The sequence below is a fragment of the Pagrus major genome, chromosome 6 (assembly GCF_040436345.1).
Source record: "Pagrus major chromosome 6, Pma_NU_1.0".
Classification (NCBI taxonomy): domain Eukaryota; kingdom Metazoa; phylum Chordata; class Actinopteri; order Spariformes; family Sparidae; genus Pagrus; species Pagrus major.
The window spans coordinates 1636280-1654820 of record NC_133220.1 but is presented as its reverse complement, the minus strand read 5'-3'; the positions used below and the strand labels follow the sequence as shown (position 1 = coordinate 1654820).

The following is an 18541-nucleotide window of genomic DNA, read 5'->3' as shown; positions in this document are numbered from 1 at the left end:
TTTAAATATGTTAAGGAGGATGGTGACACCTGCTGGTGACACCTGCTAACACTGATCATCACATTGAGCTTTCCTAAACTTCCAATCACTCACCTGAACGAGTCTCTTGTTAAAATATCAAGTCAGCATTCTTTTGTGTACAAACCATAAATGTACATGTCAGGTTGTTCATATGTGTAAATGTCTGATTTTGCCCCCATCTTCTCTTTCTACCTTAAAAGGAAACATCAGCGCACACTGTGCAGAGGTGTCAAAAGTATTCACATTCATTACTCAGGTAGAAGTATAGATACTAGGGTTTAAAAATACTTCTGTAGAAGTTGAAGTACCAACTCAAGCTTTTTACTCAAGTGTAAAAGTACTGGTTTCAAAACTACTTAAAGCATAAAAGTAAAAGTAATGTAAGGGGGAAAAATGCCATTAAGGACAAAAGCTTAGGCCGCGCCACAGGGGCCTGTAGTGCACTACCCCACCTCCCCAAAAAAACATTTTTCTAAAGGCCAAAAAAACATTTTTCTAAAGACCATAATGACTATAATGTTATGGGGCGATGGATCGCGTACAAACCAATAGGGTGTTGGACAGGGTTGGAATTTCGTCATTTTAGGGGCCCAAAGGCCATTGAGTAAAATTCCATGGTTTTACCTTTCAGATTGATACCATAACAACCTAATTTATAATAAGACATGGATTATGTATTAAAACATTTTCTAATGTCAATATCAAGTTAATGTTACATTAGAAAACAGTTTTTTTTAAAGTACATACAAAAAAGAGTGTAATTCACACAGAAAGTCGGGTCCAAAAGAGGCGACGTTCTTCTCTTAATGACATAATCGCCATCAGTAAACGGGAGGCTGTCTGACTCTATCACTCGCGGGGAGGGAGGCTGTTTATGGGGGAAAGTTCACTGAAGTCTTCACCGCAACAAACAGTTGGCGAGTTAAAGTTTTTTGCCCCCGGGCCGCGGGCGGGACGGGCTGCTGCTGGGCCAGTAGTACCGTTAGTGAGTGGAAGTAGTGAGCGTCTTCCAAACTGTGTCCGCTACTTGGAAATGGATAAGAGGAAGAAACGCCCGGGTGGTGCTGACAAGCAGCGATTAAAACAGTCGAAGTCTCTGGAGGTGGAGGCTTTTTGGTGCCGGGACCAGTGACACCGACCCGCCAGCAGCCACAGGTGCTGCTGTGCCGGGAGACGAGGGAGGAGGACGTGACGATGATGAGCGAGTGGAGGCAGACAGGGTCAGTACCGTCAGCCTGGGGCTGGCTCGGCTAAATGTTTGAGACATGTCCAAAACAAAGTAAAAGACGCTTTTACATAGAATGTGATGCGACCTCACTAACATACTGATGAACGCAGCTGCCGCTAATGCTAACGTAGCTGCCGCTAATGCTAACGTAGCTGCCGCTAATGCTAACGTAGCTGCCGCTAATGCTAACGTAGCTCCTCAGGGACTGAAGCCATTGTTTTCTAACTTTGACAGTCTAACATGTGGCAGCACATCAGCCCAGAGTTAAAGGGCTGTGACTGTTGGTAGTTGTGGTTGATTTTGTTCAGATACGCCGAATTGTGATATTATGGGTTATTATTGTTCAGATGATTTAGCTAAGCTAGCTAACAGATGCTAACGTCAGCGGTCTCTTGTTGCCATAGCAACAGTGCACAATCACGTGGCCTGATGAGCTGTAAACAGAGATGCAAAACACAAGTAAACCTGTAGGAAATAATAAGTTTAATTTGCAGTATTTACCATTGAATTTACTGTAATCTTTTAATTCATTTATTGTTTACTGAGGTGATAACTATTTAATAGGTATAATTTGTGTGCAACTTTAATTTGTGCGTAAATGTGTTACTTTTACTGTAGTTTTCAAATGGCTGTGTATAGTGTTGTCTCGAGCATTTTCAGGTCACAAAGATGTGGCTGTTTTGCATTGGGAAACACGAGTAAAGTGTCCTAATGAAAACACGACAAAGCCATTTGACTGTCTTGTTCATAAATGATGGTGTCAGGACTTTTCTTTTATGACACTTTCATTGATATGAATACTTGGTTTTGAGGAATGACCTCTATTTTGAGCATGTGACATGCTTTTGCAGGTCATCAACAAGGCTTTGCAGTTTGTACTAAAGGTGTCACCACGTCACAAAAAGGCTACTTGGCTTCATATACTTGTCAGTACACAGATACTGAGTACACGTACTGTTTGCTGTTTCTTGCAGGTCATGAATCTGGTGAGGAGTGGAGCTGGCTGGCTGCGGACGAGGAAGTAGGGCAATGCATGTGCACATACACGTATATGAGAATGCATTTCTGTTCTGACCTGTAATTCTTAGACTTTTTCACACAGCTATAGATAATTTTTTTTTTTCAATTCTCTATTTATGGTTTCATAATGACTGAGTCACCGTTAATACAAATGAGTTCCAGCTCTAATGCTGCTACTGTCTGTAATATGTTTCTATTTAGATTATTTGTCAGGATATTTTGTTATTATTGTCCCTGTTTGTCCTTTTCTCCCTGTCTCTGTCTCTTTGTCTCTCTCGCTCTTTCTCCCCCTCCACCCAACTGGTAGAGGTGGCGCCCACCCCGAGTCTGGTTTTGGCTTCTTCCTGTTAGTCTCGTCCGACCCCTTGTCATGACATAACTTCTGTTGTGATTTGACACTGTAATGAACAAAGATTGATTGGTTGATTGCTATAGCTGTCAATTTTAGTCCTTGAGTTCATAGCTACGTGCTTTATTTGTTCACTGCTATCAAGGAATATGACTCTGCTTTGTAGTATGTGTGAGAGAAGACGCCGCGAGATTTGTGGACTTGTACGTGGTGTCGCTGATAATGTAGTGGGCTGGTCTGGACAGAAAATGCCAGGGCTGAATTTTTGTCCCAGTCCACCCCTGCTCATGTCCACCGTCTTCCTCTGCCGTGTTTTCTTTTCTGCGCCCTGTTGTGTTTTTGTTGTTTCTGATACACAACTAAGATAAAAAAACCCAAAAAAATCTACACTCTGTCGCGCAACTTAAAAATCGATTGCGTGTCTACACTACTTTGTACGGTAAAGCGGGGATTTGCTGAAGCTCCTTTTTTCGTATTGTCCTTTGTTGACCTACATCGACTACTTGTGTCATTAATGTCTTGCTCTTACAACGCAGCTTTTTAAATGATTATTTGTAAGATATCACATTCAGTTACATTAGCAGACACTAAAAAAAAACAACCTTCAAGTCAAACTGTTACAATTCATCGCAGCATTTTTAATAATTTAATGCTAAAAAAGAAGATAATTAATCATTAGCAGACACTATAAAATTATTAAAAACCTCAAATCAAATTATTATAATCAAACTCCATCCTATGCTTGTTTTATGACTTTTGTATCTCAATTTCTACTTTTTATCTCATAATTATAACTCTCATCTCACAAAGTCTAACAGGGAATATTTATTCATCAAGTTTAGTTTTCATCTCATCCTTTGGCAGTAATGAGCGTCCATGTGTATCACAGTGAAGCTGCTGTAAAGCCTGACAGACACAGTGCGCAGCAGCAGCTGATACTGTACTGTACTTTACTGTACTTTATTTTTACTGTACGTTACATGTCACATAGTGTAACGAGTTGCACGTGCAGCTCTAGCTGTTCGGTTTGCTGACGTAATGATGTCATAACGTCACTGATCATTAACTGATCATCATGCAACGTGTGTTTTAAATGATCCAGCTTCACTCACACACTCACAGAAACTCCTCTCCACACAACACAGCGACACAAAGTTACAACTGAACACCTGTGAAAAATCCGTTAACTTTGAAAAGACATGGAGAAAAATAATCTTCAGATTGTAATTGAAAAAAATCGAAGTAACTTAAAAATATAAAAAAACTTTTAATGTCTGTCTTATTTGTCCCTGTGGTTTTGTTCGGAGCCCGGGAGGTGACGTGGATGTGTTTTTTGAATTTTTGCTTTTTTAAAAAAAAAATTACTCTCTCGTGCGCGTTTTAGAAACGTGTTTTTAATGATACATTTTATGTTCGATGCTAAAATGTATCGTCACTGTTCCGGCTGCATACTAACAGCCGGAGAGGGAGGGAGGGAGTGTTGAAAGTGAAATAAATGTTCAGACTCCATTTTACGTCGACAGAAGGAGCAGAGCAGCTGCAGTGTGCGTCAGGGTGAGTGTGAACACAGTTTATCGTTGTTGTGCAGTCAGAGAGTGTGTGAGTCTGTTTTCTCTCCGTGAACTGAACAGCACAGACACGTTGGGACGAACTCGTGGACGCGTTATTCAGAGAGTTTGACTTCTTATCTGTCGAGGACTAAACTGCGCCCGACAATACCGAAACTCAACCAACAGTAAAATGTTGTCACGCTTCTGAAACATGAAGTCGTGTTGAGGACGGAACAAAACGGCGTCGCACACGACAGGTAACAGGAAACAGAGACGTGTTCGGTGGAGTCAGAACAAACTGGGTTTATCTGCTGTTGTTCAGCTTTAAGACAAACCTGTCTGACTGCTCCGTATGACGTCACATGTCACAACGTGTCATGACACGTTGTGACCTCTCAGACTGGATTCAGAGAAGATGGATGATAGTGAGGAGGACAGAGCGGAGTCCCCAGTGTCCAGCTGTCCGTCTATGAAGAGTGACTGGTCCAATAAGCCTCCTCTAAACTTCAGTAATGAACCTGGACCCTCAGACACAAAGTAAGAACTGATCCTGACTCATGTTCAGTTGTCTCTGTCAGTCACGTTTTGTCTTCTTCTGTTGGTTTTGAGTAAAACAACATTTCTTTTAAGATGCAACTGCTACATAACAAATAAAATAAAAGGTTGTGATCAGGAAAATGAAATCATTTGACCCACCTGCCTTTTATTTTGTTTATTTAGAGCTGTTTAGATGTTTTTAGACTGTTCATCAAAGATTCAGGTGATATAAAATAAGTCATGTTGGTGTTTGCAGAGTTCAGTCCAACAGACAGAGAGCAGAGTCCCCAGTATCCAGCTGTCTGTCTATGAAGAGTGACTGGTCCAATGGTCCTCCTCTAAACTTCAGTAATGAACCTGGACGCTCAGACACAAAGTAAGAACTGATCCTGACTCATGTTCAGTTGTCTCTGTCAGTCACGTTTTGTCTTCTTCTGTTGGTTTTGAGTAAAACAGCATTTCTTTTAAGATGCAACTGCTCAGGGGTGGGCGATATGGCAAAAATATCATATCACGGTTTTTTAAAAATAAAAATAGTTGCAGTTTTGCCAACATGTGCAAACAACGTAAACATACTAAAAGGTAAACAACACTGATAAAGTGCACTCTTGCAACATAAAAGGTTTCAATAAACATGAAAGTAAAATATCAATGAAGACATCACTGTTTGTTTTATTCAACACGGTCATTTTAACAGGATTTAAGTATCCAAACACTAAACAGCTTATTGAAAAGGGTCAAATAAGTCCGTCAGTGGTCGGACTATCCGACGGGGGGTGGGGGGGTCGCAGGAATTTGAACACTGTACAATTTACAGTTTATTAGCGGCCAAGCGCGACCTATCCATGCGCCCGTGTGTGTGCGTGTGCATGCGCACCCACCCGAGAGAGGCGGCAGGTGGAGGGGCTAACTGGCAGAGATGAGAGATGGTGAAACGCTGTTTTTGTTTTGTTTTTTTTGTTGTTTTTTTTAAAAAGCGACCAACTCCTCCGTTTGGCTTTCAGCCATGGCTCTCCATGCGGCTACCGCTACACACATGAACAAGGAGGCGGGTAAGAAAAGCGCGTCACTGCCCGTAATTCGCTATGATTGGTCGGTCAGGTTGACGACCATATGTTTGGTGCGTCGGTGCATCAGCATAGAACTGTAATTTATAGAACGTGCCCTAGACGATCCCACGATCTCTGCACTTTGGCAGATCGTCTACACATTCTGATCCTTCACGATCTAATATCGTCATATCGCACACTCCTACAACTGCTACATAACAAATAAAGAAAAGGTTGTGATCAGGAAAATGAAATAATTTGACCCACCTGCCTTTTATTTTGTTTATTTAGAGCTGTTTAGATGTTTTTAGACTGTTTATCAAAGATCCAGGTGATATAAAATAAGTCATGTTGGTGTTTGCAGAGTTCAGTCCAACAGACAGAGAGCAGAGTCTCCAGTATCCAGCCGTCTGTCTATGAAGAGTGACTGGTCCAAAGATAGCCCACTATACTTCAGTAATGAACCTGGACCCTCAGGCACAAAGTAAGAAGTGACTCTGACTCATGTTCAGTTGTCTCTGTCAGTCACATGTTTAGTCTTTTTCTGTTGGTTTTGAGTAAAACAACATTTCTTTTAAGATGCAACTGCTACATAAAAAAATAAAATAAAAGGTTGTGATCAGGAAAATGAAATCATTTGACCCACCTGCCTTTTATTTTGTTTATTTAGAGCTGTTTAAATGTTTTTAGACTGTTTATCAAAGATCCAGGTGATATAAAATAAGTCATGTTGGTGTTTGCAGAGTTCAGTCCAACAGACAGAGAGCAGAGTCTCCAGTGTCCAGCTGTCTGTCTATGAAGAGTGACTGGTCCAATAATCCTCCTCTAAACTTCAGAAATGAACCTGGACCCTCAGACACAAAGTAAGAACTGATTCTGACTCATGTTCAGTTGTCTCTGTCAGTCGCATGTTGTTCAGTTTTGTTGTAATACAGTTTCTCCTTAAATGCATCTGCCAACTAAAATAAGATTCTTACTGTGTTTTCACATGTAGTCCTCATTAAGTGAACTGAACTCCGTCCTCTTAAAGAGACTCAGTCCTCTATCTGTTCACACTACAGTTCTGGAGCTCTTGGTGACCTTTACACCTTTGAATTTAAGGTCTCCATTATCCAGCTATCGTTTCTATCCCAAGATGAACCTCCAATGCTCGTGGCCGGCATAAAGCATCCGGTCAATTTTCAAAATAAAACACCCTGTGCTGACTCGGGGATCAACAGAAAGACAAAGTTGGAAATATTAACAGTTAATACACTTTAAACAGACAAATAATGAAACCATTTAACTACGTAGCATACTCATCCGTGTTAGAAGCACAAAAAGTCAAGTCAACATCAGAAAGGTGTGACACTCTGCTTCTGAAACACTCCAAGTGGGATATGAAGCCGAGTGGAGGACAGAACAAAACAGCATCACACACGAGGTTACAGAGTATGGTCGCTCCCATCAGGATTTATGGGGCCGATGACAGAAACCGATAGCTGGAAGCAGTATTGATCTATCCCGACCACCAATCAAGATGTTGTTTCTTTTCTTTATTATCATCTATAGCTGTTATTTATTAATGGCATCATTAAAAAACATTAAAATATTGAGGGAACAACTAGTTATATTTATTTAGCTTAAGTCAAAGAAAGAGGTTTAAAACAAAATGAAAAGTTAACTAAACTGTAAAGAACAGAATTATGAAACATTCAGTGTCTCAGGTGTTTCAGTCTTTGGACTGAAATCTTTGTGCCCTGTCTTCTCCTCTCCTTCACAGAGAGAGGAAGAGGAGTCATGCTTCTGTGAAGAAGCAGCCGACCTGCTGTGTTTCCTGTCAGGACGTCATGAAGGATCCGGTCTCTACCAGCTGTGGACACTGGTTCTGCAGACAGTGCATCACCTCATACTGGGACCAGTCTGCTTCACCAGGACACTCCTCCTGTCCCCAGTGTGGAGAAAGATCCAGAACAAGAGCTGGACTGCAGAGAGCCGGTCTGACCAGCACTGTACAAAGTAAGACTACATCTGTCTGCTGATGTCATCATGTCTGAAAACACTGTTGATTTAATGAAGTGACATTTGTTTGTGTGACACTGCACGGACAATTAAGATCATTATAAATATCACTATATTTAAAGACTATCTGAAATATAATAACATGTTTTTTTCTGCTCGAGCAGCATTCAAATCTGTTCTGCATCACTTCTCATCACAACCAAAACAAATACATTCAGATTTGATATGTTGATGATGGAGAAATGTTTAACTCTGTAAAGCAGCAACATCTCATTTCTATCACAGTCACACTGTCTAAAAGCCAAACAGCAGCCTGAGACACAACAAAGAGCCACAGACGGGTTTAGCTTCCTGCTAATGTCTCTTTCTTCTCTAACATACAAACACGTCTTATCCTCCAGATTGCTGCAGTTTTCAGTTTTTCTTACAACATCACAGCACTGTTTGTGATTCAGGTGGACTTTATAACCTTTACTTCTTTATATACTTTTATATTGATCGTTTTTACATTGGTAATCAAATAATCACCAAATGTTCTGTGTTTGGTCACACGCTTTTCTCTTTTTCAGTGGATGTTGGTCTGCAGGAGGTTTTAGATGAACATAAGATCAGTCTGAGGAGGAGATGTGAACGTGTGACTGAAGGAAGTGATGAAACAGGAAGTGATGAAACAGGAAGTGGAACCCTCCTCAACAGGATCTACACTGAGCTCTACATCACAGAGGGACAGAGTGAAGAGGTTAATACCCAACATGAGGTGAGGCAGCTGGAGACAGTTTCCAAGATGGAGACCTTCAATGAAACTCCAATCAGGTGCTGCGACATCTTTAAAGCCTCACCTGACCAACAGAGACCCATCAGAGTGGTTCTGACCAACGGCGTCGCTGGAGTTGGAAAAACCTTCTCGGTGCAGAAGTTCACTCTGGACTGGGCAGAGGGCTCCGAAAACCAACATGTCAGTCTGCTGGTTCTGCTGTCGTTCAGGGAGCTGAACCTGATCAGAGATGAGCAGTACAGTCTTCTCAGGCTGCTCCATGTTTTCCATCCAACATTACAGAAGGTGACAGCAGAGAAGCTCGCTGTCTGTAAACTTCTGTTCATCTTTGACGGCCTGGACGAAAGCAGACTTTCACTGGACTTCAAGAACCATGAGGTCGTGTCTGATGTCACACAGGAGTCATCAGTCAGCGTGCTGCTGACAAACCTCATCGAGGGGAAGCTGCTTCCCTCGGCTCTCGTCTGGATAACTTCCCGACCTGCAGCAGCCAATCGGATCCCTCCTTCATGTGTTGACAGGGTAACAGAAGTACGAGGCTTCACTGACGCCCAGAAGGAGGAGTACTTCAGGAGGAGGTTCAGTGATGAAGATCTGTCCAGCAGAGTCATCTCACACATCAAGACCTCCAGGAGCCTCCACATCATGTGTCTGATCCCAGTCTTCTGCTGGATCACTGCTACAGTTCTGGAGCACATGTTGACTACAGACCAGAGAGGAGAGCTGCCCAAGACCCTGACTGACATGTACTCACACTTCCTGCTGGTTCAGACAAAGAGGAAGAAGCAGAAGTACGATGAGCGACGTGAGGCGAGTCCACAGAAGCTGACGAAAACTGACAGGAAAGTTCTTCTGAAGCTGGGGAGGCTGGCGTTTGAACATCTGGAGACAGGAAACATCATGTTCTACCAAGAAGACCTGGAGCGGTGTGGTCTTAATGTCACAGAGGCCTCGGTGTACTCAGGAGTTTGTACAGAGATCTTCAGAAGAGAGAGTGTGATCTTCCAGAAAACAGTCTACTGCTTTGTTCATCTGAGCGTTCAGGAGTTTCTGGCTGCAGTCTACATGTTCCACTGTTACACCAACAGGAACACAGAGGTCCTGAAGGACTTCCTGGGAGAAAGGTGGGAGTATGGAAGCAGTGGCCCATCCCTGAATGACTTCCTGAGAGGTCAGAGGTATAAAAACAGTGGCCCATCCCTGGATGTCTTCCTGAGCAGCGCCATGCAGAAATCCCTTGAAAGTAAGAATGGTCACCTGGACCTGTTTGTTCGCTTCCTTCATGGCCTCTCTCTGACATCCAACCAGAGACTCTTAGGAGGTCTGCTGGGTCAGACAGACAACAGGCCAGAAATCATCCAGAGAGCCATCAACAACCTGAAGAAGATGAACAGTGATAAGATCTCTCCTGACAGAAGCATCAACATCTTCCACTGTCTGATGGAGATGAACGACCACTCAGTCCATCAGGAGATCCAACAGTTCCTGAAGTCAGAGAACAGATCAGAGAAGAAACTCTCTGTGTTTAACTGCTCAGCTCTGGCCTACATGCTGCAGATGTCAGAGGAGGTTCTGGATGAGTTTGACCTAAAAGAGTATAACACAACAGAGGCAGGACGACTGAGACTGATCCCTGCTGTGAGGAACTGCAGAAAGGCTCGGTAAGTCCAGATGTGATTATTGACAGTGACAAATTTTCCCAGCAGGTTCTGAGCACTCGTGATGTAAAGATTATTCTGGCCTTTTTTTTTAATATTAAAGATAATCATATCTTGATTTAAAAGAGAAGTGACACCCTGTGGTGATGCAGTGATGCATCTCTTGCCTCGTAATGTTTCGTAGAAGTTTAGTAAAGTAACTTTAATGAGTGCCCACTGATCTGACCTGTTTTAGAAGCTAGCCAAATGTTTTAAACGCTGATCCTTGCTAATGTGATCAGGGTTCAGTGAATCAGCTTTGGAGAAGACAATTACATGACATTTTCCCAAGAGTGATTCCTGAAGGGAACACCTAATGTAGATCTGAAAGAAAAATGTGTCACCCTGCCAGCTAAGAAAAACCACATTACTCCTGCAAACACTGCTATTTGTGTTTACAGTGATCTACTGTTGGGAAAATCCTGGATGGGGGTTTGTGCCCCCTTACCCCCCTGGGATGTACGCCATTATGATTTGACAAACGCTATTATTTTATGTGACTGCTATCACCCACTATACTACTATTTAAATCCACTGGGTGTGGCTAGCTAGCTGTCAAATATTATTAAATTATATATTATTAATTCTCCCTTTTTCTAGAATTAACTTGTATCACCACAGTGTTGTATCATCAAACAGTGCTAATTTACTTAAATTTAACAACATTGTCAATGATAAAATAATCAAATTTATTGATGAACAAATATAACATACGGGGTAAATTATGAAATTCTTTGGGACGATATTTATGATGTCAGTATCTGATTGTATTGATTGTATTGATTTTTTTATTTATTTTACCACAGACTTTCTGGCTGTCGTCTCTCAGACACTCAATATCAAGTTTTGGCCTCAGCTCTGAAGTCCAACCCCTCCCATCTGAGAGAGCTGCAGCTGGACTCCAACAAGCTGCAGGATTCAGGAGTGAAGCTGCTGTGTGCTGGACTCGAGAGTCCACACTGTCGACTGGAGACTCTGAGGTCAGATAGATAGATAGATATACTTTACTGATCCCAAGCTGGGAAATTAAAGTGTAGCAGCAGCATTACACACAGAGACGATGACAACACAATGAAATAAAAAGAACAACCTAGACATATTAACATAGCAATATAAAATGTAATATAAAACTGTATATATATAAAAAATATGTATAAAAATGCATAAATAAGCAGTATTGATGTATAACTAAGCAGTATTGATTGTAGTGCAAAATAAAATATAAGGTGCAGTGAACAGATGAGGTGCAGAACAGTGTAAAAACATATAAAGTGCGTAGAGACTGTATGTTATGACCAGAGTTTTAGCTGTTGTTGTACAGTGTGATGGCATGTGGCAGGAAAGATTTCCTAAATGGGGCTGATTGGCAAATTGTAAAGGGTCCAGAAACGTCCTCAGCTGTGCTAAGACCAGTCTCTCCAGGACCTTCATCACATGAGATGTGAGGGCGACTGGTCTGTAGTCTGCCGGGTCTGCCGGGTCGGATGGTCTCGACTTCTTGGGGACTGGAACCAAGCAGGATGTCTTCCACAGCATTGGGACTTTCTCCAGACTCAGGCTCAGGTTGTACAGATGTGCGTACAGGAGACAGCTGGCTGGCACAGGTCTTCAGGATCCTGGGTGTGATGCCATCAGGCCCTGCAGCCTTTCGCTGGTGAAGTCTTTCCAGCTGCCTCTTTACCTGGCCTGTAGTCACCGTTGGGTTGGTGCAGATGTCTTCAGTGGAGGAGGAGGATGTGGGGGAGAAGGAGGGGGGTAGATGGAGAGGTGCTGTACAGGAGAAAGCTGGGGGGTGGGTCGAGCCATTTGGGACAGTGTGGGTGTGTGGGGGGCAGGGGGTGTCGGAGGGGTGGCAGGAGGTGAGCTCACCCTGTTAAAAAACTGGTTCAACTGGTCTGCTCTATCCAGGCTCCCTGATGTCTGCCTGTCTTTCCCCTTCATCCCCGTGATGTGCTTCATTCCTGTCCACACATCCCTCACACTGTTCTGTTGGAGTTTGGCCTCCAGCTTCCTCCTGTAGAACTCCAGTTCACGGACCGTGTTTTGTCTTTTTGTGTGGTTCATTGTGTCTTCTGTGGTTTAGGGGTTGGATTAGGGCTGGAGTTATCCCCTGAGCACAAATCCTGAAATTAAATTTTCAAAGTGTCCAAATGCTGAACAGTTGGTTTCACTTTAATCAAAAGGGACTAACATTTGGGTCATTACCATACCAACTCACCTTGGGCCTCCCAGTTATCATGGATTTTAATGTTTTATATAAATGCAGTGAGTATCAACACTTTCTTTTTTAAAGAAAATCCATTTTATGAACTCATGAACTGAATTTTGGGTGAGTTGGCGTGGAATGACCTGCTGGTAACAAAGCTGTGGGAGTCCCAGGTTCCTTTAAGGGAATGATAGATGGGTAAAGAGAAGATGCTTCTCATTTTGCTCAGTGCAGATTTGATCCAGTTATAAAGAAGACTGAGGAAGCAGAGCTCAGTCAGTCAACTGTGTGTTGATGAAGATGACAGTGATGACGAGGATCGTCTAAATCTGTGGTTTGAAATTAAAGCTTCAGAAGTGCTGGGATTTTATTTTTTATTTCATTTGGGCCATTTTGGAATTCTAATGTAAAATCTATCTTTCATAAAATAACACAATCATATGTTATAAATTTGAGGAAACAGGAGAATCAGCGTAGCAAATCTTTTTTCATTCATCAGCAGCATGTTAATAATCTGTGTAGACGTGGTGACATGATGAGACATTTTTAATTTATAAAGTAATTAATCTGCATCTTTTATGCTTCATTCAGATTGAATTACTGCAGGTTGTCAGAGATCAGCTGTGCTTCTCTGGCCTCAGCTCTGAAGTCCAACCCCTCCCATCTGAGAGAGCTGGACCTGGGTAACAACGAGCTGCAGGATTCAGGAGTGAAGCTTCTCTCTGCTGTACTGCAGAGTCCAAACTGTCGACTGGAGACTCTGAGGTCAGTTCACCAACACTATTTCTTAATTGTAGAACATGTCCTCTGTGTAAAGTTTATAATATTTGGTAAATTGTATAAGAGTTGTTGGTGTGTGTGTTCAGTTCTTGTGGTGTTTCTTGGGCTTGATTTTGGAGTAATTTCAGACATTTGACCACGGATTTGGATTAAGGATCTTAGAATATCTGCTGAAGTGACTGTTGACCGCTGATTGCATTAAGACGTTGATTCAGAATCACGGACTGTCAATCACTGGACGAGCCGACGGCTGACCACTTTTTGTGAAGAAAACGACCGGTAATGGAGGTAGTCGACATAAAGAGGTCGCTTGACTTTCTGTCGGAGGAGGTGTCCGTTGTCAGGCTGCAGCAGAAATCCATCCTGGACCTGGTGGTGGAGGTGAAGGCTCTCAGGCTACAAAACCCAGATAAGTGATCACTGACCACGATAAGGAGGCCGGTGAGTTAGTTTCTGACTCCGTGGAGCAACAAGTAGCAGCCTTTCTGCAGTCCAGGGGCATCGAAGTGGACTGTAACTAGGGCTGGGCGATAAAACGATCTTGATAATTTTCACGATAAAATTTTCCACGATAACGATGATAAATTTATGACATTTATTTTCAATAAAGTTTTTTTTTTTTTAAGTCTGTTTTCCTTTACCTAGAAAACACTACACCAACAGCCAATCGCACAGCAGAGAAACAGATGCATGTGGTTGATGCATGTTTCCGGCCCCTCCCACTCACAACAACTCAGAATGACAGTGACCACCTGTGTGTCGAGCCGACACAAGACAATTAGCGGTCCGACTAGCGAAGCTGACAAAGACGAAGAAATTGTACAGAAGAAAGGTCATACCACTTTGGTTATTTGGAAATAGTTCAGCTACCTGAAGTCTGACAAAGGACAGAACAGCATTAGATGCAAAATGTGTCGGCGACCAACCACCAACCTCGTCATCTCAAAAGGTACCATCCCAAACATTACTCCGAAAGCATGAGTTAGCGATGTCATGCTAGCGTCAGCCTCCCCTCAAGTAGCCAACAGCCCAGCCCCACTGCTGCTACTAGTCAAACTTCAGGTCGACAACCAACACTTGCTGCTGCTTTTTCAGACATTACCCCACATGAGCAGAAACCGAAGCGACACAAAGACAGAACCCGCGCAGTTACGTGCTGTATCACTAAAGATATGATGCCTATAAGCACGGTTGAAACATCAGCTCTACGCAGAGTGAAGGGTAAAGTTGGAAGAGCAGCTCAGAGATGCACCGCTGATCTGTGGTCTGCTCGCACGTCCGAACCACATCAGGTCTTACAGAACAGGAGGCATTAAAGCTGAACTGAACAAGCTCGATAATGTGCAATATTCAAAGAATACAGCAGCATAATCATTCTCAACATTTACCTTTTTATTTTATTTTCTTTAATCAATGTTCAGTTCAGTATACTACCTCTAAAATGTTTGAGACACATTTGAAACAAGCAATTTGTTGTACATATTTATCAATTTATTTATCCAGTGTTTAACATAAAGCCATTTGGTTGGTTGGTTCTGTTGAATGTTTGTCACTTATTCATTCTGACTAATAACAATAAATAATTGTATTTTATAAACCATAATTAACCTTCTGGTTTGTTTGGGGTTCTGTCCTAAGGAAAATACTCTTAAAACTGTCAATTCAACATTATTATTGTTAAATATACTGTATATCGTGATAATTATCGACATCGATCAATATTGAAAAACATATCGTGATAACAGTTTTGGCCGTATTGCCCAGCCCTAACTGTAACACCATTGAAGCATGTCACCCTCTGCCCCGGAGAAACAACAATGTCAAACTGGCAATAATAATGAGGTTTGTGAACAGAAAACACAAAATGACACTGCTAAAACAAGGATGGAAGCTGAAGCGAACAGACGTCTGCATGAATGAACACCTAACCAAACGCAACACAGATATTGCCAGGAAAGCATGATTCACAAAGAAACAGGAAAATACAATCCACATGGACCACAAACTGCAAAATATTCACACTGGAGGAGGCCAAAGTGCTGGTAATCAAAGACCTCGAGGAGCTGGAGAAATGTCAATGAGGATGAAAGTGGACTGTAAGGTAACTGGAAACACAAGTGATTAAATACACGGACATGACACACTCTGAAGGAAATCATTCGTCTACAACTGAAGATAATATACATATAACACTAAATATTGCTGACTATGATAAGCTGGAACTGAAAACATTTGAATACACGGAGCACAATTCACAGGACATCGAACACAATATCGACCCGGAGAATAACTTCTTTAACATCAACGACGACTGCTGCTATTACACAGATGAACAGTTCAACAAGACCATGAAGACGGAAAAGAAACTATCACTTATTCATTTTAACAGTAGAAGCCTGAATGTGAATGTCCACAACATTAAAGAATATTTACGTCAATTTGCACAACCATTTAACATTATTGCCGTGGTGACATGATGAGACATTTTTCATTTATAAAGTAATTAATCTGCATCTTTTATGCTTCATTCAGATTGAGGTTCTGCAGTTTGTCAGAGATCAGCTGTGCTTCTCTGGCCTCAGCTCTGAAGTCCAACCCCTCCCATCTGAGAGTGCTGGAGCTGAGTGGAAACAAGCTGAAGGATTCAGGAGTGAAGCTTCTCTCTGCTGTACTGGAGAGTCCAAACTGTCGACTGGAGACTCTGAGGTCAGTTCACCAACACTATTTCTTAATTGTAGAACAGCTGGGGAAATTTCAATGAGGATCAAAGTGGACTGTAAGGTAACTGGAAACACAAGTGATTAAATACACGGACATGACACACTCTGAAGGAAATCAGTCTGACTGAGGAAGCAGAGCTCAGTCAGTCAACTGTGTGTTGATGAAGATGACAGTGATGATGAGGATCGTCTAAATCTGTGGTTTGAAATTAAAGCTTCAGAAGTGCTGGGATTTTATTTTTTATTTCATTTGGGCCATTTTGGAATTCTGCTGTAAAATCTATCGTTCATAAAATAACACAATCATGTGTTATAAATTTGAGGAAACAGGAGAATCAACGTAGCAAATCTTTTTTTCATTCATCAGCAGCATGTTAATAATCTGTGTAGACGTGGTGACATGATGACACATTTTTAATTTATAAAGTAATTAATCTGCATCTTTTATGCTTCATTCAGATTGAATTGCTGCAGTTTGTCAGAGATCAGCTGTGCTTCTCTGGCCTCAGCTCTGAAGTCCAACCCCTCCCATCTGAGAGTGCTGGAGCTGTGCTGGAACATCCTGCAGGATTCAGGAGTGAAGCTGCTGTCTGAACTTGTTGAGAGTCCAAACTGTCGACTGGAGGCTCTGAGGTCAGTTCACCAACACTATTTCTTAATTGTAGAACATGTCCTCTGTGTAAAGTTTATAATATTTGGTAAATTGTATAAGAGTTGTTGGTGTGTGTGTGTTTGGTTCTTGTGCTGTTTCTTGGGCTCGATTTTGGAGTAATTTCAGACATTTGACCACGGATTTGGATTAAGGATCTTAGAATATCTGCTGAAGTGACTGTTGACCGCTGATTGCATTAAGACGTTGATTCAGAAACACGGACTGTCAATCACTGGACGAGCCGACGGCTGACAACTTTTTGTGAAGAAAACGACCGGTAATGGAGGTAGTCGACATAAAGAGGTCGCTTGACTTTCTGTCGGAGGAGGTGTCCGTTGTCAGGCTGCAGCAGAAATCCATCCTGGACCTGGTGGTGGAGGTGAAGGCTCTCAGGCTACAAAATGCAGATAAGTGATCACTGACCACGATAGGGAGGCCGGTGAGTTAGTTTCTGACTCCGTGGAGCAACAAGTAGCAGCCTTTCTGCAGTCCAAGGGCATCGAAGTGGACTGTAACACCATTGAAGCATGTCACCCTCTGCCCCGGAGAAACAACAACAACAAACTGGCCATACTAATGAGGTTTGTGAAGAGAAAACACAAAATGACACTGCTAAAACAAGGATGGAAGCTGAAGGGAACAGACGTCTGCATGAATGAACACCTAACCAAACGCAACACAGATATTGCCAGGAAAGCATGATTCACAAAGAAACAGGAAAATACAATCCACATGGACCACAAACTGCAAAATATTCACACCGGAGGAGGCAAAGTGCTGGTAATCAAAGACCTCGAGGAGCTGGAGAAATGTCAATGAGGATGAAAGTAGACTGTAAGGTAACTGGAAACACAAGTGATTAAATACACGGACATGACACACTCTGAAGGAAATCATTCGTCTACAACTGAAGATAATATACATATAACACTAAATATTGCTGACTATGATAAGCTGGAACTGAAAACATTTGAATACACTGAGCACAATTCACAGGTCATCGAACACAATATCGACCCGGAGAATAACTTCTTTAACATCAACAACGACTGCTGCTATTACACAGATGAACAGTTCAACAAGACCATGAAGACGGAAAAGAAACTATCACTTATTCATTTTAACAGTAGAAGCCTGAATGTGAATGTCCACAACATTAAAGAATATCTACGTCAATTTGCACAACCATTTAACATTATTGCAATAAAAAGAGAATGATAGATGGGTAAAGAGAAGATGCTTCTCATTTTGCTCAGTGCAGATTTGATCCAGTTATAAAGAAGACTGAGGAAGCAGAGCTCAGTCAGTCAACTGTGTGTTGATGAAGATGACAGTGATGATGAGGATCGTCTAAATCTGTGGTTTGAAATTAAAGCTTCAGAAGTGCTGGGATTTTCTTTTTTATTTCATTTGGGCCATTTTGGAATTCTGCTGTAAAATCTATCTTTCATAAAATAACACAATCATATGTTATAAATTTGAGGAAACAGGAGAATCAACGTAGCAAATCTTTTTTCATTCATCAGCAGCATGTTAATAATCTGTGTAGACGTGGTGACATGATGACACATTTTTAATTTATAAAGTAATTAATCTGCATCTTTTATGCTTCATTCAGATTGGATTACTGCAGTTTGTCAGAGATCAGCTGTGCTTCTCTGGCCTCAGCTCTGAAGTCCAACCCCTCCCATCTGAGAGTGCTGGAGCTGAGTAACAACGAGCTGCAGGATTCAGGAGTGAAGCTTCTCTCTGCTGGACTGGAGAGTCCAAACTGTCGACTGGAGGCTCTGAGGTCAGTTCACCAACACTATTTCTTAATTGTAGAACATGTCCACTGTGTAAAGTTTATAATATTTGGTAAATTGTATAAGAGTTGTTGGTGTGTGTGTGTTTGGTTCTTGTGGTGTTTCTTCGGCTCGATTTTGGAGTAATTTCAGACATTTGACCACGGATTTG

General features: G+C 41.9%; 1 protein-coding gene across 1 annotated transcript in view; it reads left to right on the top strand.

Annotated features, from left to right (window-relative positions):
- The window catches only part of LOC140997647 (uncharacterized), a 38499-nt gene that overhangs the window by 15510 nt on the left and 4448 nt on the right, over positions 1-18541 (top strand). Inside the window, exons 2-11 of the mRNA XM_073467614.1 lie at positions 2224-2270; positions 4568-4705; positions 4962-5081; positions 7712-7752; positions 8325-10191; positions 11034-11207; positions 13025-13198; positions 15746-15919; positions 16393-16566; positions 18204-18377. Coding sequence (XP_073323715.1) covers positions 2227-2270; positions 4568-4705; positions 4962-5081; positions 7712-7752; positions 8325-10191; positions 11034-11207; positions 13025-13198; positions 15746-15919; positions 16393-16566; positions 18204-18377 — 3080 coding nt within the window. The 5' untranslated portion in view covers positions 2224-2226. The remainder of the gene's footprint in view (positions 1-2223; positions 2271-4567; positions 4706-4961; positions 5082-7711; positions 7753-8324; positions 10192-11033; positions 11208-13024; positions 13199-15745; positions 15920-16392; positions 16567-18203; positions 18378-18541) is intronic.